The sequence below is a fragment of the Perognathus longimembris genome, chromosome 27 (assembly GCF_023159225.1).
Source record: "Perognathus longimembris pacificus isolate PPM17 chromosome 27, ASM2315922v1, whole genome shotgun sequence".
In the NCBI taxonomy this organism is placed as follows: domain Eukaryota; kingdom Metazoa; phylum Chordata; class Mammalia; order Rodentia; family Heteromyidae; genus Perognathus; species Perognathus longimembris.
The window spans coordinates 4,686,734-4,712,426 of record NC_063187.1 but is presented as its reverse complement, the minus strand read 5'-3'; the positions used below and the strand labels follow the sequence as shown (position 1 = coordinate 4,712,426).

The 25,693-nt window shown below is 58.9% G+C and overlaps 2 protein-coding genes across 2 annotated transcripts; both read left to right on the top strand.

Moving 5' to 3' along the window:
• The first annotated feature begins 1,517 nt into the window (after positions 1 to 1,517).
• On the top strand, positions 1,518 to 5,612 carry Cdkn1b (cyclin dependent kinase inhibitor 1B). Its single transcript, XM_048335143.1, has 3 exons — positions 1,518 to 1,950; positions 2,275 to 2,402; positions 4,341 to 5,612. Exons 1-2 carry the CDS (start codon positions 1,557 to 1,559, stop codon positions 2,394 to 2,396), a joined length of 516 nt encoding a protein of 171 aa, XP_048191100.1. The 5' UTR covers positions 1,518 to 1,556; the 3' UTR covers positions 2,397 to 2,402; positions 4,341 to 5,612.
• An 8,104-nt stretch (positions 5,613 to 13,716) lies between these two features.
• On the top strand, positions 13,717 to 20,052 carry Ddx47 (DEAD-box helicase 47). Its single transcript, XM_048335222.1, has 12 exons — positions 13,717 to 13,806; positions 14,190 to 14,283; positions 15,384 to 15,572; positions 15,702 to 15,773; positions 15,938 to 16,056; positions 16,269 to 16,340; positions 16,446 to 16,562; positions 16,789 to 16,935; positions 17,276 to 17,413; positions 18,323 to 18,393; positions 18,604 to 18,733; positions 19,621 to 20,052. Exons 1-12 carry the CDS (start codon positions 13,717 to 13,719, stop codon positions 19,750 to 19,752), a joined length of 1,371 nt encoding a protein of 456 aa, XP_048191179.1. The 3' UTR covers positions 19,753 to 20,052.
• Positions 20,053 to 25,693: the final 5,641 nt, after the last annotated feature.

The following is a 25,693-nucleotide window of genomic DNA, read 5'->3' as shown; positions in this document are numbered from 1 at the left end:
AAGAAAAATCAAACGAAAAGGAGGAGCTCAGTAAATATTTGCCAGGGTCAGGGCCAGGTGCCTCTGGGATCCTGGGGAAGGTGGGTGAGGGTCTGGGGGACTGGTAAAGGGGGGGGGGGCGCAGCAGGAAACAGCTGAGAAGGGACTAGAAGTGTTTGTGGTGGGGCAGGCCAGGCCTGCCCCACCCCCCCCTCCACCCGTGCTTTCCTGGGGAGCAGCACCTGGCCCTGCCTGGGGGCTCAGCACTTAGCTTGTCTCTGCTTTTTGCTCCACAGGTGTTTTCTTTGAAGTGTGTCAGCTTGGGGGTGGGGGGACGGACACTGAAATCCAGGGTGGCCTGGGGCCTCCTGTCAGCCGGGAGGCAGGCCTGTTTATTCTGACTTTACCTTATTATTATTGTGTTTGTGCCAGCGCTGGGGCTGGGGTTCGAATCCGGGGCCACTGGAACCCACAGCCCCACCTCCAGGGAGAAGAGGCCCCCCCCAGGCCCTGCTGCCCAGGCTGCCTCCGAACCACGGTCCTCCGGTCTGGATGGGGTGCAGCCGGCGCCGGGCTTCCTCCCCACGGTGTGCCTGGGGGAAGAGAGAGAGAGAGAGAGAGAGAGAGAGAGAGAGCGCGAGAGCGCCGGCCCGGGGGATCCCGCCGCGCCCGCACGCGCGCACGACCCGGGATCCGCGGGCTTCCTCCACCTCCCTCCTCCGGGCGGGGCGGGGCCTCGGGTCACGCGACCAGCCGCTTGCCGGGGGGGGGGGGGGGGGGGGCCGCAGGCGGGCACGCGCGGGGCCCCGGACGCGTGCGGAAGCGCGCACGCTGGCGCGTTGGGGGACCGCGCGCCGCCGCCGGGAGACGTGCCGGGCTGGGGGTGGGGGGGGAGGGGAGGAGGGCCGCGCTCGCGCGCAAGGAGACGTACTCGGCAGCGCGCGCGCGCACGCGCAGGGCTTCCCCTATTTCCCCCCCCCCACCTCGTCGCCGTCGCCCGCGGGAGCGCGCGCGCACGCGCCGAGGACACACGCGCGCGCGGTTAGCCGTGGCGCGCGCACGGCGGCGCGCGCAGGGGCCCGGGCCACCTTAAGAGTGTGTGGTTTGGCGGGGCGGCGCCCCGGGCCGCCGCAGCCAATGGCGCTCGGCGTCTGTTTAAATAGACCCGGCCGCGTCCGCCCGCTTCTCCTCCGTCAGCCTCCGTCCTCCGCCATGTTGAGACGCTGAGGAAAACAAGCGCGGGCGGCGTTCGTTCGGCTCCCCCTGCGGCGCCCCGCACTCGCCCCGCACTCGCCCGCCTTCCCCCCCCCCCCCCCCGCGGCGCGGACTCGGACGTGGGCCGGGGAGGAGGAGGAGGAGGAAGAGGAGGAGGAGGAGGAGGAGGAGGGGGAGGCTCGGGTTTGCAGCGCGGGCCCGCGGGCTCCGATCCCGCCGCCCCGATCGCGGAGCGCGGGGGCCGCCCCGCGTCCGTCCCGCCCCGCCCCGCGCCGCGCCCTCGCCGGGCTCGCCTCCCCCGTCCCCTCCTCCCCGCACACACACCCCTCTCCGGGGCCCCCCGCGCCCCGCAGCCGGCGGCGATGTCGGACGTGCGGGTGTCCGGCGGCGGGAGCCCCCTCCTGGAGCGCGCGGACGCCCGGACGCCCGGGGCGCCCAAGCCGTCGGCCTGCAGGAACCTGTTCGGCCCCGTGGACCACGAGGAGCTGCGCCGCGACCTGGAGCGGCACCGCCGGGAGCTGGAGGAGGCCGGCCGCCGCCGCTGGAACTTCGACTTCCAGAACCACCGGCCGCTCGACGGCCGCTTCGAGTGGCAGGCGGTGGAGCGCGGCGGCCTGCCCGAGTTCTACCACCGCCCGCCCCGCGCGCCCCGCGCCCCGCGCCCCGCGCCCGCCGGCCCCGACGACGCCGGGGACCCCGCGGGGCCCGACCCGCCCGAGCCGGGCGCCGCGGCCCGGAAGCGGCCGGCCGGGGAAGGTGAGGCCGGAGCCCGCGCCTGGACGGCCGTCCCTCCGTCCGTCCGTCTGTGCGGTGCCCCGTCTGTTGGCCGTGTTTGGTGTCCGTCTGTCCGTCCGGGTGCGGGCACTGCCTGGCCACCGAGACCCTGCTCGCTTGTCCCGGGGTGATGATGATGATGATGATGATGATGATGATGGTGGATGTGAGATCGGATCCCCAGCTCCGCGCGCGCGGAAGGACGTGGGGGCCGTGGTGGGGACAGGGGACGGGACTCTGACTTTGTTTCCCCACCCCCCACCCCCGGGGCCGACCCTCCCGTCACCATTTCCCCCTCGCCCTCAGGTTCCTCGGCCCAGAACAAAAGAGTCAACAGAGCCGAAGAGAACGGGGCGGGAGGCGCCCCGGACGCGGGCCCCGTGGAGCAGACCCCACGCAAGCCGCGGCTGCGGGGACAGCAGACGTAGACGGAGGTAGAGCCGGGGTGGGGAGGGGGTGGGTCGCGTGCCAGGGGTGGGGTGTTCCCCCACCCCTCCCCCCGAGCCCCGCAGGTCAGATCCTCTGCGGACCCCCCGCAGCCCCGGACCTCGTGCGAGGCTTGGGGGCTGTGGGGAGGCCCGAGCCCTCCAGGGGTCCGTGCGTGGCTCTCCCTCGACACATCAAACCAGCCATAGTCCCGTCCCGCCCCCCCCCCCCCCGCTTGAACCAGACCTGGGGTACCCACTCCCCCCCACAGTTGACTTCTCTAGAGGTTCAAATTAAATCAGTAGGACGTGGAGCGATGGCTGAGAGGATTTGGAGAGGGAAGAGTGGCCCAGGGCTCTTGTTGCTTCCTCCAGACCACAGGGTCAACTCCCTTTATTACCCCCCTCCCGCCCCCCCCCCCAAAGCTTGTCACTTTCCCTGCCCGTTGCTGAGTTTGGAGGAAGAGAGAAGGAAACGATGTCTTTTTTTTTTTTAAAGTCGAAAAATAGTAAAGTGTTGGCAGAATTTCTAATCACACCGAGTTGCAAAGCAGAAGTTTAGTTAACTGCCTGCCAGAGCAAGCGATCCCGAAGCAGCGGGCTGGACGGGGTTGTTTGGCTTGGGAAGCTGGCTGAATGTTTGGCTGTTGGGAGGGCGGGGGTGGGGGGGGAGTGGAGTGGAGATGTGATGGCCAATGTGGGCACAGGCCCAGCACGAGGGGAGAATTTTCCTCGGATGAAGTCCCCTGGAGAAGTCCCTGGAATAATTCAGCCCCCAAGTTGATGGGCTGTCCCGCAGTGATCTAGCTCCCCGCGCTGGCAGTGTGTAAACTTCTCGTGAACAGGGGCCCTGACCTGGTTTTCTTGTTCTGGAGGCTTTAAGGCGAGCCACTGTAAAATGTGTGAACACCCTCTTCTCTGAGGACACCCCCCCCCCCCCCCGCACCTTGGGGTCTCTGTGCGCCTGGTGTGCTGGGCTGTCCTGGTTCCTGGCCACCCGCACCTGGTGTTTCTCAGCGCTGCTCCCAAGCGCCCGGAAGATCCTCTGTCTGGAGAGAAACCTGGAGGGGTACTTTCCCTTACAGCCTGCCTGACACCTGACCTGTGGGTTTGTCACTTGTGGCCTAGCTCCTCTCCAGATTCTAATCTGGCCCCGTTCTGACTCACAGAGGTGTTTTGTTAGTGATGGTGCACTTGAAGAATACTAGAAATAGTCCTCAGGCCTGTTTTAAAAACATTCACGAATGCACACTGCACAAGAACAGGAAATTAGAATGTTTTTCAAAAAAAAGGAAGTGAACCCGTTTTCCTCCAGAGGTATTTTATATAGGTTATGTTCTGAGCATTATTCAAATGTAGGCAATAATGCTACTCCGAAGTGTGAAGTCTCAGAATTTTCTACGCTCAAGGCCTGAACCACAGCCGTCCCTTCCAGTTTTCTGGTGGTTAATTGGACATAGAATCTCCACGGACTTTCCTTAAAGCCCAGGCTGGATTTGAATTGGGATCCTCAGATCTCAGCCTCCTGCGTAGTTGGATTATAGGCTTGAGCCAGTGGCTCCCCGCTCCAGATCCCAGATTCTTCACCTCTGTGCTTTTGTCATTTGGGGAGGAATAGTTCTTTGTTATGCCAGGTTGTCCTTTGGGTTTTGGAAGGTTTTCTTGACCATATCCCTGGCCTTCCCACAGACAAAAATGTCTCTCCAAATCCCCGGATGTCCCCCCCTGCAGGGCTTGGGCAGGACGGCCTGCCTTCAGAATGACTTCAGAATGACGGTTCCAGCAAAAACCACCAGAGACTGAAAGATGTGAAATCAGACGAGTTTTAAAACAAACTCCCCAGTGATAAGGGGGGGAAAAAAAAAAAAAAGCCTGGTACTTGATTGGAAGTGAAGGCAACTGTTGCAACCTCTCCCTGATTTCTCCTTCCTGGGGTTTCTTTTGCAGATTCAAGAATGTTTCCCTGTTTTGATACATGGTGGCTTGGTGAAGCCACGAAGAGGCCCCCTGTGAAAGCATTTTGAGACAAATCGCTGACTCACAAATAAGCACTGAACAAGATGAGAATGGACACAGTAACACTAGTTGCCGGGCCCCTTCGAGGCCGCCTCTACTAAGTTGAGAGGCTTGGTAGAGGCCCAGCCTCCAGCGTTGGATGTAGCATCATGCAATTAGGTTTTGCCTTATTTGCTTCTTTGTCCTACCTGTGTACATAGTTTTTACTTTTTATGTAGCAACGTGTAAAACCTGGGAGGTGGGGGGAGGGGGGGAATGGAGATCTTGCTTCCATTTGTAGCAAGGCAAGCAATTTGGGGATAGGGTCTGTTTTCTTTAAAGATTTAATCATGTCTCTTTTGTGGTGAGAACCTGAGACTTCATTTAAAAAAAAAAATCACCAAGATTTGAACACTGGTTTAGAGAGTGGCTGTGTATTTGTACACAAATCCTGCTCTCTTTGGGACTTGGGAGGGTGCCACTCCTTTGAGTAGCAGCAAATGGCTTAAAAACAACAAAAAGGTCCACCTTAGTGCACCTTTAAAATTGGAAGTCACCCCTTATTATACAGCAGTTTGGTAAGAATCCAGGTAATTTGAGGCTGAAAATCTGGTTAGTGTGTGGTGTGAGTGAGGGAATTCTGAATGTTGACAACTGACCCTTTTTCTATACATTTGCCAAATTTGTTGGGAAAATTTTAGTTTCCCTTTCACTTGGGTAGGTGTAGACACAATCCCGAATCCCCGGGTTTTTTTTTTTTTTTTTTTTTTTTAAGCTCTGTAACTTCACACACACACCACAGAGAAATAATCTTTCATTCCAAGCTTCTTGTTCTGTTTGGTTGTTAGTTAAGGAGGGTAGGGGCACGGCCTCGTTTCCCTCTGTGCCTTCGTGGTTTGTAGACCATATCATTCCCAGAAGACCTGTACATAACTGTGTAAGACACTGAAAAATTATACTAACTTATTTATGTTACAAAGAGAGCTCTTAAAAAAAATTAACCAATATACAAGCCAAAGTGGCAAGTTTTGTGCATTTGTAAATGCTGTACTGGGTAGACTAGGCCCTCTTCTCTCCCCCCCCACCCCCACTTTTTTTTTGTTAAATAATATGGCTATGCTTAAAAGATTGCATACTGAGCCAAGTATAATTTTTTTGTAATGTGTGAAAAATGCCAATTACTGTTACACATCAAACAATCAATAAAGAAAACTTCTGTAGCTACTCAAGAGTGAATGATGAGTGCTTGCTTTCACGCCCTGCCTTAGTTACACAAACAGAAGTGAAGGGAACAACAACATCGAGAGTCTGTTTTCCCCGTGGGGTCCCAAGGGAATTAGTACTGACCACTTTACCTCCCCGGTGGACCAAGCTCTGAAGTAGAAAAGCCACCTTTTCAAAGAAACAGTAACAGTCCCGAGTCTTTAGAGAGTGGTGTACCCAGACCACAATTCCTTGCACACCGTGAATTGAAAATGAAAGTAAGTCGGTGACACCCAGGGGGTGTTAAGAACAAAATGCCCGCCCCTCCCTTTCCCTCCCCAGGCCCTGTCTCCCCCTCCTCCGGGCCCAAACACCCACCAACCCCCCAGATCGTGGCACCCACACTTAAGCTGGTGAGCAGCACCTCGTCAAATGCCACTGGATAGACAGAAATCCTCACACATCTAGTCGATGAAAATGATCATGCAACAAAGATAGATCTATTTAAAAAAAAAGGGGGGGGGAACCCAACCACCAAGCGTCCTAAAGTTAACACCAAGATGATCCACGGAACTCCTCCAACCTTCTCTTTCTTTTAAAAAACATTGTGGCCCTGGTATTAAAAGAAATAAAGGCAGCCACGGAGCGCAGGGCGGTGTAGGTGGGTTTAGGGGCCTGGGGGGGGGGCGCTGAGGTGGGGTGATGGATCTCTGATCTCAGGGAAGGGTAACTGCTCCCCGCCCGCCCCCCACGGTGGCCCCAGGACCGTGCCAGGGGGATAGGGGGGTGACTTGGCACGCACCCCTGGGGGTTCTGGAAGGAGGCCTCCGCCAGGGCTGAGCTCCCCGGGCTGGGGAAGGCGGAGAAGCCGGTGTGGGACGCGCGGGATGCGGGGCGCAGAGCTCACCCTGCAACCGTGTCCCCCTTCCCCCCACCCCCGCCGCCATCGCCGCGCCCCCGGGGCCCTGGAGCACGAATGTGTGTGGGGGTACGTGAACAAACCGGGGTTCCTGAGTGATCTGAGGGGCCGTGGAGGCCCGGATGATTTGGGGCCCCCGATGATCTGGGGGTCCCAAGTGATGGGGGGTGCATGGAGACCCGGATGATTTGGGGTCCCCGGTGATCTGGGGGACCGCGAAGACCCGGATAATTTGGGTACCCGGGTGATCTGGGGGACCGCGAAGATCCGGATGATTTGGGGCCCCCGGGTGATCCCAGATGATTTCGGGGGTGCGTAGACGCCTGAGATCCCCGGATGATCTGGGGTCGTGACGGGGAGACGGCGGGCCGCGAACTCCAGGGTCGAGGCGCGGGGCGCGGGGTGCAGAGGCCCGGGTCCCGGCCAGGATAACTGGGGGCGCGGGATGTTCGGGGCCGGGTCCCCGGGCTACCAAGGCGCCGCCGCCCGTTCTCCGCGCTCGGCCGCGGCGCCCGGGAGCCCGCGGGCGATCGCTCGCTCGCAAACAACCGGTCCGGGCGCGGCTGCGCGTGCGCGTGCGTGTCCGCGTGCGCGTGCGCGGGACGGGACAGGGCGGGGCTACTCCGTTCCCCTGTGGAGCCGCGGGTGGTAAACCTTGCCGGGCCCGCGCAGCGTCCCGCGGGGGACTTAAGGGTGACCCGAGTCCCCGTCGTGGGCGGGAAGACGCGCGGGGCGTGCGCGGCCCCGCTCCGCCGTCCCCAGGGCCCGCGAGCCCGCGCGCGCGCGCGCGCAGTTTGAATTCTCCTGGAGGCTTGTTTTCGTCTTAAGAAACCCACGGGCTCCAGACCACGTGACCCATCACGCAGCCTCCCGCCCCCCCCGGGGAGGGAGAGAGGGCGGAGCTTCGTTGGCAGACTCCGCCTCCGCTTCCCCGGCTGAGATCGCCGGATGGAGGATGGGCGTGGCTTCGGTGCCAGCTCCGCCTCCACGCCTCCGACCGAGAGTAAGCGATTGGGAGGTGAGTGGGCGGGGCCTCGCTCTCAAACCCCGCCCCCTGCGGGTAACTGCAGGGGCAGGGCGGCAAAAACAGAATTTCCAAAGTGCTTTGCCTCTGAGCGACGCCCAAGCCCTACGTTTCTCTTTTGTAATTTCATTTTTTAATTGGTAATTGTAAAGGTGATGTGCAGAGGGGTGACAGTTCCCCAAGTCAAGTCATGAGGGCATTTCTTTATGGACCCTGCCCCCCTTCTCTCTCTCTTTCTCTCTCCTTCCCTCCCTCCTTCCCTCCCTCTCTCTCTCTCTCTCTCTCTCTTCCCCTCCCATCCCCACCCACAGGTTGTCCAGTTCATTTTCCACACCCTGTCCAGTGAGGACCACGGCTGCCTTTGTTCACCCTGTGTCCCTCCATTTCTGTGCTTGTTTATGGTTTGTTTTGTATATTTTTCTTTTCTTTTTTCTTTCTTGTGCCAGTCCTGGGCACTGTCCCTGATGGCGCTCTACCACCTTGAGCCACAATGCCACTTCTGTTGTTGTTTTTTTTTCTGGGTAGTTTATTGGAGATGCCTTGGACTCAGGGCCTGAGCACTGTCCCTGGCTTCTTCCCGCTCAAGGCCAGCACCCTGTCACCTGAGCCACAGCGCCCCTTCTGGCCATTTTCCATATATGTGGTGCTGGGGAATCGAACTGAGAGCTTCATGTGTAGGAAGCAAGCGCTCTTGCCACTAGGCCATATTCCCAGCCCCAAGAGTCTCCCTTTTTCTCCCCTGGTTGGCTTCAAATTGGGATCCTCAGATCGCAGCCTCCTGAGGGGCTAGAGTGACAGGCGGGAGCCAGTGCTGGGCTCCTGAGTTCTTTGTGCTCAAGGCTAGCACTCTACCACAGTCCCACTTCCAGCTTGTTTTGGTTTTTAAGTGGTTAATTGGAAATAAGAGTCTCGGGGATTTTTTTTTCCTGCCCAGGGTGGCTTTGAACTGCGATCCTCAGACCTCAGCCTCCTGAGTAGCTGGGATTATAGATGTGAGCTACTGGTACCCGGCTTATAACCCCCCCAAGACGACGTCTTACTATCTTTTTGCTTGGGCTGGTTTAGAACCACAATCCTTCAGATGTCCACCTCCAGGATGGTTGAGATTACAGGCATGGGCCCCTGGGGGTGATGGCCCTTTGACATCTCTCTCAGGCCTTCATGCCTCCTCAAGTACACACAGGCAGCCAGGGGCCCTTCCCTGTTTGTGATCTGCCTGTCTGTCCCCTGCCAGCTGAGAGGCAGACAAGAGGGGAAACGGGAGGAAGGGGACTGAGAGGAGATTGGTCCTGCCTCGCTTGTCTCTGCAGCTCCCTGAACAAAAAAACCCTCTGTGTCTGGTTTGAGCGCGGAGGTGGGGTTACCAAGGGGGCCTGGACCTGAGGGAATACGCGGGGTCCCTGATTCTCCTCCTCCCCCCAGGAGGTAGATAATGAACATTCAGTACCTTGTATTGTCCAGGGTCTGGGTAGATTCATTACCTTCCCCTCCCCCACCGCCCCCTCCCTCCGCCTCTTGGGCCTCTGGAAGGAAAGGAACTTTTGTTACCTACCACGTCTAATCAGATCAGACTGTAAAAGAACTCACTGGGTAGTGGGCTCTGACTGGCTGGGAGGAACAAAGATTCCAACTCGCCCAGAAGAGATCTGCTTGCTTCTTCACCGTGATCTGCTCCTGGTGAGGCTGGACAGCTCCTCTCATGGCAGAAGAATTTAATAATGGTTTAAACGAAGGCTGCGATCTGAGGATTGTGGTTCAAAGCCAGCCCGGGGCAGGAAAGTCCATGCGCCTCTTAGACCTATTTAGTCATCAAAAAGCCGAAAGTGGAGCTGTGGGTCATGTGGTAGAGCGCCAGCATGGAGCAAATAAGCAGGGACGGCGCCCAAGTCCTGAGTTCAAGTCCCAGTAGAGACACATACACCAACAAAAAAAACCTAATTTCCTTGGCTACAGCATATGGCCCTGTAGCTGAGCTCTAGTCAACTGTGACAAACCCACGTCTGATTTCCTACCTTAAGGAACATATTCCTCACCCCACGCTGTCTACCCACGAGGGCAGTGGTGACTACATTTATTATCTACAGAGTCTTGATTATTATCTTATTCTCTTCCCCGCTCCTCCTCCTCCAGCACCATTGGAGAAAGACACAGGCAGCAGGCAGCTGAGTTATTTGGCTGGAATCTGCTCTTGTAAATAGCAATACTTACCCTACCAAGTCATTTCCCCCCCCCCCCCCCCCAGTGTCCCTGATTCCAAATACTGGGTTTTGAGTTTGAGTTGTTATTTTTTTTGGTGGGTCCTAGGTTTTGAACTCGCAGCCTGGGCCCTGTTCCTGAGCTCTTTTGCTCAAGACCAGCACTCTACCACATGAAGCCGCAGAACTATTTCCAGCTGTATGGTGGTTCAATGTCTCATGGACTTTTCATGAGACCCAGCTCAGGGCTTGAGCTCCAGTTCTACGTCTCTGAGGTCACAGGCTGCATCTTGCTGCGATCAACTCAGTCATGTGGGACCCTGCAGTCCAGTGCCCTCCTCAACTCAGGGTTCTGGGAGCCCTGGAGGAACCTGGGGGCAGCCCACCAAGGGGTTGTGGCTGAAGGTGACCCCAGGCGGGAGCAAGAGCCGGTTTGGGGGACTATCACCACTAATCTCAGGGAGCCTGGCGCCAGTCACAGTGACATACAATCCTCTGTGGTTCTGCCAGACTTTCAGACCTGGTGATTAAACGTGTCTGCCTGGAGATGGCCCCCACCATTTATTGAAACGTGATCCCCCTATATCTTCATTCACGGTTTTAATCAACACAAAAGCCAGGCCAGCTCTGTCTGGATCCCTGGCTGGGGCACCTCCATATTACTCCGTGCCTCGGTCTCCCCTCCTGTGTGGTGGGAAGGACAATGCCGCTTTCTGAAGGGCTTTGGGGGGAAAAGAAACATGGTGGGATCTGATGAGTGACCATCGGGAGACTTTTTGTGTGTGTTTGGGCCGGCCCTGAGACTTGAACTCAGGGCCTGGGCGCCACTGTCCTTTTGTTTTTTCATTTAACACTGGTGGTAGGTAATTGGAAAGAAGTCTGGGGGCTTTCCTGCCTAGGCTGGCTTGGAACCATGATCTTCAGATGTTGAGATCTTCCGATCTCAGCCTTCTGAGTGCCAGGGTGGACCGGCTCTGTAGACACTTTTTTTTTTTTTTTTTTTTTTTTGCCAGTCCTGGGCTTTGGACTCAGGGCCTGAGCACTGTCCCTGGCTTCTTCCCGCTCAAGGCTAGCACTCTGCCACTTGAGCCCCAGCGCCACTTCTGGCCGTTTTCTGTATATGTGGTGCTGGGGAATCGAACCCAGGGCCTCCTGTATTCGAGGCAGGCACTCTTGCCACTAGGCCATATCCCCAGCCCCTCTGTAGACACTTTTTGAGGCTGTTTGCTGCTGAGATGTCAGGGCACGGATGCTAACAGAAGTGGTTGGAGAGGCCTGGGAAGTTACCAAGGCAAAACATGGTTGACAACAAGGAGAGCATTTGGTTACAACTCAGGACCATCAAACAGCAGATAAAAACTGAATTCTACAAACTAACCTGGGGCTGGGAAGGTGGCCTAGTGGTAGAGTGCTTGCCGAGCATGCATGAAGCCCTGGGTTCGATTCCTCAGCACCACATATATAGACAAAGCCGTAAGTGGCTCTGTGGCTCAAGTGGTAGAGCGCTAGCCTTGAGCAAAGAGAAGCCAGGGGCAGTGCTGGGGTCCTGAGTTCAAGCCCCAGGACTGGCAAAAAAACAAAACAAGATGCATAATCCTTACAGACTGCCATGTTGAATGGAAGCCAAACCCCTTTGTCTAACTACTTAATGATAGTTTTAAACAAAATTAAAAACTTCCCAACTCCAGGGAGGTGAGGTGGACAGTGCCATTTAAGAGTTGGACCCCCCCCCCCACCAGGTGGGGCCTGCCCCGAGGGGTGTTTTTGTTCTAGCACTTTCTGACTGATGGAAATCTAGACTACTTCCACTCGCAGCCGGGCTGCTGGTGAGGTTCAGTGAGCCCCGCTTTGTCTCTGGGAGCCATTTCTGCTCTTGAGATGTTTGTCTTCGCAGGCTCACGCCTAACTGCGGGGCCCAGCATCCCAGGACCCCGAGAAGGCCTGGCGCATTGGGGGGAACGGCTCTGAAACCTGTTGCCAGAATATTCTTTGATTCCTAATCATGTGCTTAATCAGCTCCGGGTCAGCTTAGTGCAAACAGTCGGGGCTTGTTCCCGTCCCTGGCAGGAGAGCCGGCGAGAGGATTACGCTGTCCGAGGAGCGAAGGTGCATAAAGACTTTCTGTCTCCCCCAGACTCTGCGAGCCCCCCATTTCCCTGGGATTAGTGGATTAGTCGTGCGTGGTGCCCCTGGCTTTTCCTTGTTTAGTGTTTACTCTGTGTCCAAGGTGGAGAAATCGCTGTACCAACCAGGGGGGTTGGGGGGGTGGGGGGGAACTCAACCAGGACCCAGGGATGTTGAGGAGCAAGGTGGAGATGAGGGGAGCCAGGCAGGGGGGACGCGAAGCGGGGTGCGTGGGCCCCACAAACTGACCTGTGGCGCTGACGCCTTTGTACAACTAAATAGTGTCCATAGACGCCATTGCACAAGCTCAAAGTGTCCCTTTCAGGAATCTGTCCCATAGTGGGGTGCTAGGTGACTGGGGCTGGCCTCCAGCTCACGTTCCTCGTGCCTCAGCATCCTGAAGGCTGTGATCAGATCCCTGGCTAAGAACCTCCTTTATAGAAATACTCCAGAGGACTGGGAAGGTGGCTTAGTGGTAGGCGGCTTGCCTAGCATGCATGAAGCCCTGGGTTCGATTCCTCAGCACCACATATATAGAAAAAGCCAGAAGTGGCGCTGTGGCTCAAGTGGTAGAGTGCTAGCCTTGAGCAAAAAGAAGCTCAGGGACAGTGCTCGGGCCCTGAGTTCAAGCCCCAGGACTGGCAAAACAAAAAAAAGATGGAAATACTCAAGAGAGTGCATGCACACACGCATTCACGCATGCGCACATGCCTTTCTGTTCTCTGAAGGGGATGTTAACACCTCACCCACTGCTCTGCCATGAAGTCAGTGGTCTGGGGCCCTGGTGGGGGGGCTCTCTGGCCTCCCGAGAGCCTGGGGAGTAGACCACCCCTGGCCCTAAAGCTTGTGTTTGTGGGGGCAGAAACTTGGACACGGGGCCCAGCAACTCCTCCAGGAAACCCACGGCGGCAGCAACACAGGTGAACTTCTGCAGGCCAGTCCCCAGGTGCCACAGCTTTGGCAGGGGCTGGGCGACCTCCAGACCCCCGCACGGCCTTCCCAAGCCTGGCCACCACCTTGGGGGCTGTTACACAACGGCCCTGTAGGGGGGCAGTGTTGCCCACTTGTTCTAGAAACACAGAGAGCTCTGGGAACTCTGGGAAGGTGGTGGAAATCTGTTTCACCTTCTCTGAAAACTGCAGACTACACTACAGGGCGTTGTCCTGGGCTTTATAGCACTCCAGGGGCTCTACCACTCGAGCCCCAAGTGGAGCCACAGCTCCACTTGAGTTGTACAGACAGAGGCCCGGTCAGGGGCCCACGCCTGTCATCCCCGCTGCTCAGGAGGCTGAGATCTGTGGATCGTGATTCCAAGACAGCCTGGGTAGAAAAGTCTCCCTGAAACTCTCATCTCCAACCAATCACCAGGAACTGGAAGTGGGGCTGTGTCTCAAGGGGTAGAAAGCCAGGCTTAAGCAAAAGAAGCTCGGGGTTGGTGGGGGGGGGGGGGAGAAGGCAGCACCCAGGCCCGGATGCAAGCCCCACAACCACCCCAAAGTAAGTCTGTCTCTTGGACTTTTCCTGCCCGGGGCTGGCTTTGAACCTCTATCCTCAGATCTCAGCCTCCTGAATAGCTTGGGATGACAGGCGGGAGCCACTGGGCCTCTGCCTGGCCCTTCTCATCAGCCTCGGAGAAGCCCCCCAATCTGGCAGCTACCCCGCCCCTCTAGGCCCGTGCTCCTGTTTACATTGTGTACATTGTGTACATTGATCCGCCTGTTTCCCCAGGCTGCAAAGCCCAGCGCGCCGGCAGGGGGCGCTCCAACACTTCATTCCTCCCCGCCCTCCCCCGGAGGGCAAGGCGGAAACTACATCTCCCAGCGTCCCGCGCGCCGACATCCGCTTCCGGAGCCCGTGGACAAGATGGCGGCGTCCGTGGAGCACGATTCCCCAGCCGAGGCCGCTGGGCCGGCCGTGGAGGAGGAGGAGGGAACGCAGACGTTTAAAGACCTGGTGAGGACGGCGGCTGGTGCTGGGGCGGGGGAGGGGGGGGTCTCCTCTGTGTTCTGGGCGCGGGGCCCAGGCCGGGCGCGGGGCCTTAGCGTCCGCCTTAGCCGCTGGTGGCGTGCGGGCCTGAGCTGGGTCCTGTCTGCGCATGCGCGTGTGCGGGGCCCGGGGCTGCGTGCGGGGCGGTGACGAGGGCGGAGCACCGGGGTTTGTCCCCTGGTGTGAAGTACTAAGTCCTGTGCCTCAGTGCCCCAAGAACAGGCTCGGAGATGCCCCGGGCCTCAGTCAGGTGCCAGGCCGGGCCGGGTCGGGCTGGGTGCAGGGCCGGGACCGGGAGCCATTCGGGGAGACGTGTCCCCCCCGGCTGAAGGTGTGCCCCGCATTCCCAGGGCGTGACGGACGTCCTGTGTGAAGCCTGCGACCAGCTGGGATGGACGAAGCCCACCAAGATCCAGGTGGAAGCCATCCCCTTGGCGTTGCAAGGTGGGTCGACCTTCAGGAGCCGGGTGTGATGCCGACCTCCCGCCTTGTTTCTCATGCAATAAAGATCTAACCTCTAGAGATGCAAAGGTGGGCTTATGGGCTTCTGAAAAAGCCATTCTCCGGTTTTTATGGAGCTGCTTTCTGTCTCATAGCGGAAGGGTTTTGTTAGAGGCACTATAATGAAAGAAACCACCCTCAAGAGAAAACCACTACAAATAATCAAGTGGTGGTCCACGCCTGTAATCCTACTAGGGAGGCTGAGATCCAGAGTTTCATGGTTTGAGGCCAGCCCAGGGGAGAAAGTTGTGAGTCTCCCAAACCTCAGTCCATAGCTGGGCCCAGTGGTGCATGCCTGTCGCTCCAGCTGTGCAGGAGGCTTAAGTAGGAGGCTTGCATTTCAAAATCCAGCCCGAGTAAATACTATCAGACTAGGCTGTCTTTGGAAAATAAGGGGAAAAAAAGGGGGTGGGGTGGGGCTGGGCTGTTGAATGGCTTAAGTGGTAAAGCATGTAAGAACCAGTTTCATCCCTAAGGCCTCAGATTGAACACTGGTTGGTTCCAAAAAGACTAGCAGAACACAGTTCAGTGTTGCTTTGGTCCAGGGATAATTTTTCAGGGGCCAAGTGAAGGGGGCTAGGAAGCCCTGCTGTTGGAAGTTCACACAGCCCCACATCGGTATTTCTAGTCTGTTTTTCCTGAGTCCCCCACGGGGGCTGTCCTCGAACTTGCGGCCTGACTTCACGTTCCCGAATCCAAACCCGAGTGGTCCTTTCCTCCCCAGAGCAAACCCTTCCCCCTTAACTGTAGCCTCTGATGTTGGCTTTTGATTTTCTCATAGCCCAAACCTGTGTGTTATCCCCATTTCCTTTACTTTTGTATTTGTTTGAGATGGGGGCTCTTGCTGTGTAGCCCAGGCTGGCTTTGAACCGAGATCCTCAGCTCTCAGCCTCCCGAGTAGCTGGGATTGCAGGAGTGAGCCAGCGGGCTGGCTTAGCCAGGTTTTGCTGTGCAGCCATCTCCCTGGCCCAGCAGAGGTTGGCTCTAGGTTGGCTGTGTGCCCAGGTCGTACCTCGAGGTCCCTGAGGTTCTTGGTCTTGCAGGCCGGGACATCATTGGCTTGGCCGAGACGGGCTCGGGGAAGACGGGCGCCTTCGCATTGCCCATCCTGAACGCGCTGCTGGAGACGCCACGGCGCCTGTTCGCCCTGGTGCTCACCCCCACACGGGAGCTGGCCTTCCAGATAGCAGAGCAGTTCGAGGCCCTGGGCTCTTCCATCGGGGTGCAATGTGGTGAGGTTCGGGGAGGGGCAGGGGATGGGGCGCGGGCGGGGGCACTGTGATCAGCCTGGGGCTGGCTTCGGGAGGTACCGGGTGGACAGTGGAGGGGACGGGGCCCACTTCCTGCTTCTGTCTCCGCAGCAGTGATCGTGGGCGGGATCGACTCCATGGCCCAGTCCCTGGCCTTGGCGAAGAAGCCACACGTGGTCATTGGTAAGTGGCTGGGTGTAGGGTGGGAGGGTGGGTAGGTCAGGGGCTGCACGTGGTCATGGATGAGTTGCCAGTCTCCGGCAATGGAGGGGCCACGCTTGCGGGGACCCCCCTCCCCCCGCCCTCCGTCCACGGTCCTGAGCACCGCTCCCTTCCCCACCCGGCAGCCACTCCCGGCCGCCTGATTGACCACCTGGAAAACACGAAGGGCTTCAACCTGAGGGCGCTCAAGTACCTGGTGATGGACGAGGCGGACCGGATATTAAACATGGACTTCGAGACCGAGGTGAGTCCTGCAGCTGGCCCAGGGACCTCAGCCCTGCCGCCTCTGTGCACACACTCACATGCACACACACTCTCCTCCTGTCACCGCCACTGTCACTGTCGCCGCCACTCAGGCCAGGGGGACAGAGCTCGCCCACTGGCCCTTGGAGATGTCCCTGAGCCCCCATGGCCGGGCGCGCAGTCCGCACCCACTGACATCTGCCCCTGGCCCAGGTGGACAAGATCCTCAAGGTGATCCCCCGGGACCGGAGGACCTTCCTCTTCTCGGCCACCATGACCAAGAAGGTGCGTGTGCTCCCCGGGCGGTGGGGGACCAGGGCAGAGCCCGCGTGGGGACGTGACAGCACCCGGGGCTCACGCCAACCTTGCCCTCCATGTACCCCCCCACAGGTGCAGAAGCTGCAGCGAGCGGCGCTGAAGAACCCGGTGAGGTGCGCGGTCTCCTCCAAGTACCACACGGTGGAGAAGCTGCAGCAGTTCTACCTGTTCATCCCCTCCAAGTTCAAGGTGAGCCCCCTGCCCCGGCTTCCCTCCTCCCTCCTCTCTCCCCTGCCCTCCGCTCCTCTGTCCCCTCCCGTTGTCATCCCTGGGCTTCTCCTTGAGGCCATGGCTCTGCTGCCCGGCGTCTGCGGTGACCAGGAGCCGAGGGCCACGGGCGTGGGCTTCCCCCCGTGTGTGCGTGGCCCGGCGTCCGTGGGGACCCGTGACTGAGGCGCTGGCATCTGTGGTGCAGGACACCTACCTGGTTTACGTCCTCAACGAGCTGGCGGGCAACTCGTTCATGATCTTCTGCAGCACCTGCAACAACACGCAGAGAACGGCGCTGCTCCTGCGCAACCTGGGCTTCACCGCCATCCCGCTGCACGGCCAGATGAGCCAGGTGTGCGGGAGGGTTGGGGGGGCACCGAGCTCCAGGCGGCCGTCTGCTCCGGGTCCTGATCTGTGCCCTGCGGGCTCTGAAGCGTGGCGCGCTCCTCCCCGTGGCCAGAGGCCCCGGTTGAAGGTTCTGCAGGGCCTTCTACCGTACAGTCTCCTTGCTGCGTCACTCTGTGCACACGCCCCTAAGACTCCTGTGGTTCCCTGGCGTCTGTTGCGGATTTGAGAAGCCCCCTGGCTTCCAGAGTTGGGTCTCTGTGTGCCGGTGCTCATGGCCTCTTCTCTGAGTAACGCGCCTCGGCGCTGCAGAACTGAAGTTCCTCTGTTTCTGCTCCTCTTCCCAGACCAAGCGCCTAGGGTCCCTCAATAAGTTCAAGGCCAAGGCCCGCTCCATCCTGCTCGCCACCGACGTGGCCAGCAGGGGTCTGGACATTCCTCACGTGGACGTGGTCGTCAACTTTGACATCCCCACCCACTCCAAGGTGAGCTGCCCTCTCTCTCCCCTCCCCTCCCTCTCCCGCCCTGCCCCACCCCACTGGGTCTATCCTGAGTCACACTGTTTGAGGCCCAAACCTGGAAAAGTGCTTGGCTCACTGTTGCCAGCTCTGGTGGCCACGTCTGTGGTCACTCGGGACTGCCTAGCACGTGGCCACCAGAGCCTCCAGTTAGGTCACGTCAGGCTTCTCGTAGAAATGACACTGAGCAGGGCCACCAGTGGCTCACGCCTGTCATCCCAGCTACTCAGGAGGCTGAGATCTGAGGATCAGGGTTCAAAGCCAGCCTGGGCAGGAAAGTCTGGGAGATTCTGATTTCCAGTGAATCACCAGAAAACCAGAAGTGGCGCTGTGGCTCACGTGGAAGAGGGCCAGCCTTGAGCGAAAGAAGCTCAGAGACAGCGCCCGGGCCCTGAGTTAGAGCCCCGGGACTTCCACAAAGGAAACTGGGTCTCAGCATGCGCGGGCGCTCTGGGCCTCACCCCTGCGGCCACCATTGCCATCTGACTGGGAGCTTGGCTGCTGTGTGCTCTCTGCACACTTGTGTGACTGTGCCACACGCCCAGAACGCCCCCAGAGGAAGCCGGGCGCACAGGGGAGGCAGAGCCGCCACTGTGAACCCCACTCTCCGAACTTCTTTCTGCTCTGCTCGCTGGGAGGACAGGGCGTGGCCTCTTGGCTTCCTCCGCCCCTTGTAGAGGCAGAGGAGTCTTTCTAGAAAGTCAAGGAAAGCACCAGGTCAGGTTGGCGGGAAAAGGCACGGTGGCTCCTCCCCGCAAGGATTCCCCATGTTCCTGCCTGGCCTGGGGCTGCTGCAGGCCGGGGCACACCTTGCGGGGCACACGTGGCGAGCCACGTACACGCCACGCGGTAAGATTCGATTTCCTCTCCTTCCAGGATTACATCCATCGCGTTGGCCGGACAGCCCGAGCGGGGCGCTCGGGAAAAGCCATCACCTTCGTCACGCAGTAAGTGACACGGAGACAACGTGGCAGCGGGCCCCCGCACGGGGCCGTGGGTGGGGAAAGCCACGCGTGAGAGGCCTCCCTGCCATCCCGGCCTGGCGCGTGGCTCCACTCCTGTGTCCCGTGTTCATGGCGTGCGCGGGAGGCGGGGGACCTGGATGGAGAGTGGGGGGGCGTGGCTTCCCTCCCCTCACCGCGCCCTCCCCCTCCCAGGTATGACGTGGAGCTCTTCCAGCGCATCGAGCACCTGATCGGCAAGAAGCTGCCCGCCTTCCCCACGCAGGACGAGGAGGTGATGGTGCTGGCGGAGCGCGTGACCGAGGCGCAGCGGTTCGCCAGGATGGTGGGTGTCGGGAGCGCGCCGGAGCGTCCCTTCCTCTCCTTACCCGCCCCGAGACGCTTGAGCCCCTTTATTAAAGCTGGCTGGTGGGAGTGGCCGTCTGCTACAGAGATCTCCCCCCCCCCCCCCCCCCCCCCCCCCCCCGCCCCAGGGCTGAGGGGAAGTTGAGAGGGGTTTTTAAGGCAGTAAGTGCAGAATTTGCATCTGTTTAGTTAGAATAGGTACTTAACAGATAGAGCCAGATTAGAGCTGCTAGAGACGGCTGGTATGTCTTCATTTAAACACAGGTGGCAGTTGGGGGGTCCTGAGCCCCCGGGTTTATTTACCGTGACTCCCGGTCTTCCCTTCTGGTGGAACTCTGCTTGTCCCTTCACTGGGAACCTGGTGGGGGAGGCCTGGGTGTTTCACCAGTGGGGATCCGTGTCGTCGTCCTTTCTCTTGGGAGGCAGGCTCTTGCTCTGTGGCCTAGGCTGGCCTTGAACTTGGGACCTTCCGCCCTCAGTCTCCTCAGACTGTGATTCCAGGCCCGTGCCCACACATTCCTACCGTTCCTTCCTTTTCTCCATTCCCACTCCTGTGCCCCCGTACTCATTTTTTTTTCTCGGCCCCCAAGAATTCCAGCACGTGTCTGTGGCACGCAGGGCACGCTTGCCGCTCTCCGGCTTGGTTGGCTCGTGCCCATCCTGCGTGGACGGTCGCCCACGGGGACTGCTGCCCGTGTGCGGCTCCGTGCCTGTGCCTCGGGCCCGGCGTTGTTTCCTCTTGGTTGTCGCCTTGCTGTGGGCGGGGGAGGGAGGGGACGTCCAGGAAGTGACCCCAGCGGGATGGCCCGGAAGTGACCCCGGAGGGCTGGAGCCCCCTTCCATCCTCATCCTTTCTGCTTCCGGTAGGAGCTGAGAGAACACGGGGAGAAGAAGAAGCGGGCCCGGGAGGAGGCCGGCGACAACGACGACACGGAGGCCGCCATGGGCGTGAGGAACAAGGTGGCGGGAGGGAAGATGAAGAAGCGGAAGGGCCGCTAGGCTCCGCCGGATTCCGCAGCTGCTCTGTGCAAGGACTGGGCCTCAGCGGGCCCCCAGCCCGATCTGTCGGGACCCATTGGACTCGTCCCGGCACTGCCCGGGTGCCCGCCCCGGTGCCCGTGCTGCGGGCCCGAGGTGGCGGCCGGCTGTGTCGGTGCCCATAGCCCAACCCGCCTCTCGGGCCCGGGCTCCCCGGCCCAGTGCGCCGCCCGGCCGAGGAACGCGGGGCGAGCTCAGCTCCCAGCCTCCCTGGGCCTCCAGGGTCGTGCGGGGCAATAAATCCCAGCCGCCGTCTCCACAGCGCGTGCCTGCTCTCTGTGCTGCTGGCCGGCGGTGGCTGCCCAGGACAGGCCGTTGTTGGGCCTCGGTGTAGCCGAGTAAACGGCATTGACCCCTTGGCGGCATCAGCAAAGGGCAAGGTGGCGTGGAAGGGCCACGGCGTGTGCTGCTGCTCACACCTGTCATCCCAGCTAGTCTGGAGGCTGAGATGTGAGGATCGCGGTTCAAAGCCAGCCTGGGCAGGGAAGTCCATGAGACTCTGATCTGCAATGAACCACCAGGAAACCGGAAGTAGCGCTGTGGCTCAAGTGGTAGAGCACCAGCCTGTGCAGAGCAAGCTCTGGAACGCCGCCGGGGAAAAGGGACCAAGGGACCTGGCCGTCGCGAGCCAGGGCGGCCCCCATGAGTCTGTGTGCGCTGAAGGCTCTGGGTGTCAACAGCTCCTCCCCAGCGGGGCTGGAGCGCCTCACCTGATCTAAGGAAGGAGCACTGTGCAGGGAGCACCGTGCAGCCCGAGGAAGCCTTTCCTCCTGCCTGCGTGCAGGCCACCGGCTCCCTGGCTTGCTGGTCTGGTGGCACTGGGTTTGGCTGGGCTTGAACTTGGCAGGCGCACCATGCCTCGGTGTCTCCAGGGTCTGCCTAGGTGGCTCTCCAGGTGGCTGGGGTTACAGCTGGAGCTCCCAGTCTTCCTGGGATTACAGCTGGGGGCTCTCAGCCCCCCTGGGGTACAGCTGGGAGTCTCTGCACGCAGTCTCTCCCCTGGCTCCCTTTTCCTGGAGCTGGAAGTGTGGCCGAGGGAGATGTCACAGAACCCCAGGGACGGGAGTTGGGGGGCTCGAGTTGCTAACAAGGTCCCTTGCCCTCAGGTGGGTCGAGACTCCCCAGTCTCAGAAGTGCCAGGAATGTTCCAGACCAGACCCCTGGCTTCCCTCCAAGCACTTTTGGTCGCTGGGAAGCGTAGCCTGGGGGGGGGAGGGGCGGGCATCTCGTGTCGCCGGCCCAGCGCAAAGCTGTGGCCCATACGGCTAGCCCCTGAGCACCTGGGGTGAGTCACCCCCTCAGGTGGGAAGGGGGGGACGAGGACCCCACGCCCGCATTCCTCCCTGCCGCACCTGGCCCAGGAACGCACTGAAACTGCTCCTGGAGATCACCACCCCACCGGCCCGAGCCTGGGGAACCGCGCCGGCTGCGGCCCAGGCTAGGAAGCCATCGAGGGGGCGGCAGACCCTAGGCAAGGCGGCCGGACCCGGGGCCCCGCCACGCCCCGCTCTCCCCCTCCCCCCCATCACATCCTAGCTGACATTTCACAACGAGACCCCCATCTGTGACCACCGCTGCTAATAAAAATGGAGACAAACACGAGAACAACTCGGCGCTGCTTGTGGAGTCGCCGCGGCCTCCCCAACTGCGGGGACCACTGCGTGAGCGTGCGCTGCTCCTGGCCTTGAACTCACGGCCCCGGGCGCTGTCCCTGAGTTCCTTCACGCAAGTCTGGCGCTCTACCACTTGAGCCACAGCACCACTTCCGGCTTTTTGCTGGTTCATCGGAGATGAGAGTCTCACGGACTTCCCTGCCCAGGCTGGCTTTGAACTGTGATCTTCACATCTCTGCCTCCTGAGTCACTGGGATGACGGGCTGAGGGTGTGCAGTGTGGTAGAGGCTCAAGGGCTGTGGGATGACTGGCAGGGGTGGTGGTCTTTTGTGGGGTCTCTGGGCCCCACCGCTTTCCCGGCCCCCCCCTGCCCCGGCCCGGCCCGCACCCCCTCTCCTGGCCGTGCTGCTGCCCTCTGGGGCGCACTGGGAGTGTTTATTTGCTTTTTCTGGCTTAATTGGTTGTCAAGTACCAGTCATATTTGATGGGTGACTGTGTGTGTGTGGGGGGGGGGTGTGGTTGGCCCTTCAAGCTGCATTTCTGGAACATTCTGTGTGGACTCAAGCTGGTCCTCTTCAGCGACGCAGGCACCTGGGCACAGGAGGGCACAGGACCCGCCTGGCGCTGTTCATTTTCCTGTCCTTTTTTAGTGGCACTGGGATTCGAACTCGGGTCTTCATGCCCTCTAGACAAGTGCTCCACCCCTTGAAGGCTCTGGGAGATAGAATTTCACCCCCACCCCCACCCCCCCGCCAGCTTGGACTCGGGCTTTCCTATTACACTTCCCACCATAGCCGGGGTTGATAGACACCCCCACCCCCACCCAAGCGTGTGTGTGGAGGTGAACCCCAAGATGTGGGTGGACAGTGGGAAGCCACGGCGGCCCTGAACCCCAGCGGGGCGGGGGGGGGGCGGGCCTCGGGGGTTGTCTCGAGTGGCCTTAGCATCGGCCGGGTCTGGAACACAGCCATCTCCACTTGCACCCCAAGGGCTCTCGAGCAAAGTCTCAGCTGTGAAACACGCCAGGCATCCCAGGGGGATCCCCCCCCCCCGCCCCGGCTCCCGGTGCCTGGGGAAGGGGGGCAGCCACGTCTGCACCATGCCCACGATGCCAGCTTAGTGTGGGGTTCTGCACAGAGACGCAGGGCCTCGCCCCACGCAGCCCTGACCCTGGGCGCCCCCCCCCCTTTCGCCCCTATTCTGCCCATCTCCCCAGGGAGCGCGGGGGCCCCGCCGGGCCTGCTGAGCTCATGGTGGCTGGCATGGCCCGGCTTGGCCTGGCGAGCGGGTATTTGCTTGGGCACTGTTGGGCTTGGCCGGGGCGGCCCGCCCCTCCACCCCTTTCCGAGGGTTCCTCCACCACAAGCCGGGCGTCATCTCTTAGATGTGGCCGGGCTGCGCCGTCATCGCTTAGTCTCAGCCGCTGTCCTGCCTTGGGAAAGCCTCCACCCCAAATCCTCCTGCCTGCAGCCTCCACAGGGGCCGGGGTCGCCCGTGTGTGAGGAGGGGGAGGGGGCACAGCCACAAGTGACAGCCTCCCCTTCCCCAGGACAGTGTGGGGCGGGGGGGGGTCCCCCGAGTTCATGTCCTACGACACATCAAAACAAAAAGCTGCTGCTGGATTTGTTCATCACTTTATTTTGTGCCAGTCCTGGGGCTTGAACTCAGGGCCTGGGCGCTGTCCCTGAGCTTCTTTCACTCAAGGCTGGTGCTCTGTTACTTGAGCCACAGCTCCACTTCCGGTTTCCTGGTGGTTCCTTGGAGATGAGAGTCTCAGGGATTTTCCTTCCCCGGGCTGGCTTTGAACCACGATCCTCAGGTCTCAGCCTCCTGAGTCGCCACCGGGAGCCACCGGTGCCTGGCTGTTGTGTTGTTTTTGGTCCAGGCTCTTTGCTCTGGGGCCTAGGCCGGCCTCCACCTCTTGATCCCGCTGCCTTCAGCCTCCAGAGCGCTGGGATTACAGGTGTGTGCTGCTGTGCTGGGCTTGAGGCAGAGCAGGCTGAGGTTTGATCTGATTGGCTCGGGAGGCTGAGTTCCTCCGGGGAGAGAAGAAAGGAGATGTCAGAGGCCTCGGGGTTGGGGAGAGGCCTGCGGCTGGCTCTGGGAACCAGTCTGAGCACTTTTTTGGGGAGTCTGGGACCCAGCCCTGGCCCCCCCATCCCCCGGAGGCTTTGAGGCTTTAGCTCTGGGGATTTCAACCCTGGGAACCCAAGTCATTAGAAAATTGGCCGCAAGGGGGGGGATGGGGGGGGAGAGGGAGGGAGGGAGGGAGGGCTGTGACTAGAGCATTTTTCAAATAGCCTGACAAGGAGCGCCAGGGGCCCTGCAGGTGCCTGGCGGGTGCTGGCCACAGCTTAGTCAGTTTGTCAGTTTCAAGTGTCCCCTCCCTTCCCCGGCCCTCCCTCTGCCCTCCCTCCCCCCTCCCCAGCTCTATACTCCCTCCCCCCTCCCCCCCATTTCACCTCACCAGCAGCTATGCCTCTCACAGAGCCCCAGAGGCTTCCTTCTAGAAGGATCTTCTGCCTCTCTCTCCTGCAACCCCGGCTACTTAGGAGGTTGAGATCTGAGGATGGTGGTTCAAAGCCAGCCCGGGCAGGAAAGTCCGTGATCCCGCTTCTTATGGTGATGGGCATCTCAAACAATCAGGAAACCGTTGTGGAATGTGGAGGGGTGGGGGGAAGAGCTGGCCTCGCTTCTCTTGGGGTTCTTGCGGTCCGTGTCTGGTGGTGGTGGGGGGTGGCTTCCTCCCGCACTCGGCATAACCTCACCCCAGACCTGGTGACTCAGACCCTAAAGAGCTGGGCTGGCCAGCCGGCCCTGCCCACGTGACCTTTGATCCCTCGGCGAGTGGCCGGTCCAATCCGGCACGTGCGGGTTCTTCCTTTCATCACTTATTTTCTGTGTCGGTCACGGGACTTGAACTTGGGGCCTGGGTGCTGTCCTTGAGCTTTTTCACTCCAGGCTGGCGCTCTACTGCTTGGAACCACAGCGTTGCTTCTTTTTTTTTTTTTAATTAAATTTTATTGATAAGATGATGTGCAGAGAGGGTATAGTTACATAATAAGGTAGTGAGTACATTTCTTGTCATATTTGTTACACCCTCCTTCATTTTTCTTTCCCTTCCCCAGTTCAGATAAGCATGTATACAATATCCAGTGTACCAGAATCATATACAGTAACCACAGGGGCTACGTCAAAGGAAATTCACCTAGTACATTAAACATTGACAACAGTAATATCCTCCTGTTTCCATCTCTTGGAGTTCATTTTGCTTAGCCTCATATAATCATGTGTATGTAGCTGTTGAGACCTTTTTATGTTTATTTAGTAATTGTTTTGGTTTTAGAGAGATGATCTAAAGTCGCTGACCAAAATATGTAGAAATACCATTTGAAAAGAAGTTTGTTGCTTTACAGACATGATCTCTACTGTTCTCCCCTCCCCCTCCAACAACCACATATCAGGGAGACCCTGCGCCTTTGTCCTCTGGGCTCTAGGCTTGTCTCGCTCAACATTATTCATTCAAGATCTGACCATTTCCCTGTGAATGCCATTCATTATTTTATCATTTTTTTTGCCCTTAAGATTACCTTTATTTTAAGTACACATTAAACAAGAGATTATCTAAAATCAAATGTAACACTTTTGAAAGAGACATATTCTAAAATAACTGATTTCAATGACAAAGTAAACATTTACTGAGTAGTCTGATTTCTAAGTTTATCTTGCTGTTAATTTCATTAAACATATTGACTATTTTTTCAGTAGGCAGACAATTATGTTTACCTTAGAGACAATATTTTTTGTGGATTATTCAGTAGAATTCATTATGTTACCTAATATGCACAGAATGGACTTTTCTATGAAATTATGTAGGATGTCATGTTATCTTCTCCATATTAATAACCTAATTGTATTTTCATATGTGCAAGTAAACTTTATGAGCAATATTCTCTGTTAGCTCTCTCTAGTTGCTGCTCACCACACAATCTGAGGCTGTTTTAAGAGTTCTTTTTTTTTTTTTTTTTTTAAAAAAGCCTTGTGAATGTAAATCCTTTTTTAAAAAAAAAAAAAACAGTGTCGCTTCTGTTTGATTATTTTATTTTTTTGTGTGCCGGTTCACTGCAGGTAAGAGTCCCACGGACTTTCCTGCCGGGGCTGGCTTCGAACCATGGTCCTCAGATCTCAGCCTCCTGAACGAGGAAGACAGGTGTGAGCCTCCGGCATGGGCGGGCACCCCGTTTATCTCTCTTCCTGAGGCTCCTGAACAGCCTGCCATTGCGTTTGTG

Excerpts from the sequence above, each read along its gene's own strand:
- Ddx47 (XM_048335222.1), top strand. The coding sequence starts at position 13,717 with ATGGCGGCGTCCGTGGAGCACGATTCCCCAGCCGAGGCCGCTGGGCCG. Across the intron at positions 16,341-16,445 it reads CGGCCACCATGACCAAGAAG|GTGCAGAAGCTGCAGCGAGC; the intron begins GTGCGTGTGCTC and ends ACCCCCCCACAG. Across the intron at positions 18,394-18,603 it reads GCCATCACCTTCGTCACGCA|GTATGACGTGGAGCTCTTCC; the intron begins GTAAGTGACACG and ends TCCCCCTCCCAG.
- Cdkn1b (XM_048335143.1), top strand. The coding sequence starts at position 1,557 with ATGTCGGACGTGCGGGTGTCCGGCGGCGGGAGCCCCCTCCTGGAGCGC. Across the intron at positions 1,951-2,274 it reads GAAGCGGCCGGCCGGGGAAG|GTTCCTCGGCCCAGAACAAA; the intron begins GTGAGGCCGGAG and ends CCTCGCCCTCAG.